The sequence below is a fragment of the Etheostoma cragini genome, chromosome 14 (assembly GCF_013103735.1).
Source record: "Etheostoma cragini isolate CJK2018 chromosome 14, CSU_Ecrag_1.0, whole genome shotgun sequence".
Taxonomy (NCBI): Eukaryota; Metazoa; Chordata; class Actinopteri; order Perciformes; family Percidae; genus Etheostoma; species Etheostoma cragini.
The window spans coordinates 22,884,162-22,886,316 of record NC_048420.1 but is presented as its reverse complement, the minus strand read 5'-3'; the positions used below and the strand labels follow the sequence as shown (position 1 = coordinate 22,886,316).

Below are 2,155 nucleotides of genomic sequence, written 5' to 3'. Positions count from 1 at the left end.
GGGGGGGGCGGCTACGATGGGATCTGAACCACATCAGTAAAAACTCAATTAAGTAGCGTGGTGAAGACTGTGGAAGTCCTTTAGGAAGATTATAATTTTAATTTCAGGTGCATTTAAAATAAAATGTAAACAATTGTCTTTACATTGAGAAAGATTTAAGAATTTAGGCTTATTTTAGGGTTTTTTTGGGGGGGGGGGCGGCCTTGAGGTTTTACATCTGGATCTAACACAGAGCGAGTTGTAAATGTAAGTTTCCCATTTGATCAAATAGCCTGAAACCCAGAGCTGGTTCTGTCCTGGATTCCCTGCAGAACACCAGAAAATTACATTTTAATCACTTTTTTTTCAACATTATCTGTTTTTGCGACATTTTTGTCAGTTTTTTTATGTTGCCGGTGCTTTTTTTTTTTTTTTTGGGTGTTTAATTTTTTTTTTCAAATTGTTTGATATTTTCAATGTTGAATGTTTCGACGGCTCATTTTTTGTGACATAAAATATCAACTGAAAACAGGTCATATTTGACTCGAGGACAACATTAGGGTTAACTGTTATTTCTGGGGTTGGAAAGAGGTGGATATCTTTTGAGTAAATTTCCGAAAACTTTCCATGGAAAGTTAAGCTGGGGAAGTCCAATTTGGAAACTTTCATGGGAATTAATAAAAGGTTTAAAGTTTTAACCAAGACTTTGCAGAAAGATGTTTTTAACTCTACATTTAAGTTCCCTGTTATAGACAATATTAAAAAAAAAAAAAAAAATTCTGTTAATTCCCATATTATTATTTTTTTTTTATATTTTTAATATTGCAACCCTAGTTTTTTCCCCTTTTAATGCAGGTGATATTTTCCTAACACTTGCTTCCTTTACATGGTCACTCATTCACTTTAACAAACAAACCTTTCCCAAAATCATCAAGGAGAACCCCCAGTTTTCTCTGGATAACGTCCGAATAATTAGCTGTTTTTATCAGTTTTAAATCATTTTAATGCGGCTTATTTGGGTTGAACGCTACAAACTCTCAACCTGCTCAGACTTTGTAAACAAAGCAGCTTTTCATCGATATCTATGATTTATATTCAGAGCCGGCGATTTGGGGTCCTGGGCGAGATTTCACCAGTTTTTGTTGATCTTTTTTGAAGATTTTGGTTTTCTTTTAAACCTTTTTTTTTGTCGTTTTTTAAGGCTTTTGCCACATGAAGGTTGAAGGTTTCTTTACCTTCTACCGTAATCTTTAAATGTCACTTCCCCTTTGGTATCCCAACACCTAATCACATTATCTCTCTTTTAGTTCAATAACCAAAACCTTCAAATATCTGCAGGATACAGTCTCACTATTTTCATTCATAAAAATGCCTCAAAACTATACAGAGGAGTCTCATTCAAGCAGAACACAGAAACACTCGAACCGCAGCTGAAATACACAAAACACAAGGAGACGATGATAGAAATAAAACCAGGACGGTTCCTGCAGCACAACTGTTACAATAATAGATCAGCAGCGATACCAATACTGACAGCAAGGGTGCGCTTTCCTCAACAATACTGGACTAATACAATACAGCCGGACAGATAGGAAGAGAAACAGGAAACCATTAACTAGTTTAAATACTGTTTATTGATGGTTTAGTTTGCTGTCGATAGATTTAGAACCAGATTAATGTTAAATGCTGACAAAAACATAAATAATAAATACAGGTATTAATTTGCTTAAAGGAGCAGTGTGTAGGATTTAGTGGCAGGAGAGCCTACAACGGCCTTTCTGTTTGTCTGCAAGACGTCCTCTTTGACACGGGACAGCACACAAAGGAAGTAAAAAAAAGTCCCTTAAGTTGACTTTTTCTTAACTTAACTCATTATGTAATAAGCTGTCCCGATGCAGGGAACCCAAAAATCAACATTGCGCCCACCCAGGAGACGTTTTCCCAAGAGGAGCAGAGAAGAAAAGGAGGCACTGGAAGCACGTCACAGACCGAGCATGGAGGTTTTTCTGAGGAAGAGGAGGAAGAAGAGCAGGAGAGGTGCTGGGAAGAGGTCTGGGTGTCTGGCTCAGCGGCGGCGGTGCAGACTCGTCCTGCGACTCGAGGGTCCATCCCTGAAGACCAACTCAGTAGAAGAAGTACACTAAAGGGGGACAGCCGAGGAGATCACGTCCGAGTG

General features: G+C 38.1%; 1 protein-coding gene across 1 annotated transcript in view; it reads right to left on the bottom strand.

Annotated features, from left to right (window-relative positions):
- Positions 1-1,218: 1,218 nt before the first annotated feature.
- The window catches only part of LOC117957234 (vesicle-associated membrane protein 2-like), a 6,294-nt gene continuing 5,357 nt past the window's right edge, over positions 1,219-2,155 (bottom strand). The window contains exon 5 of the mRNA XM_034892832.1: positions 1,219-2,119. Within this exon, the coding sequence (XP_034748723.1) occupies positions 2,103-2,119 (17 nt within the window). The 3' untranslated portion in view covers positions 1,219-2,102. The remainder of the gene's footprint in view (positions 2,120-2,155) is intronic.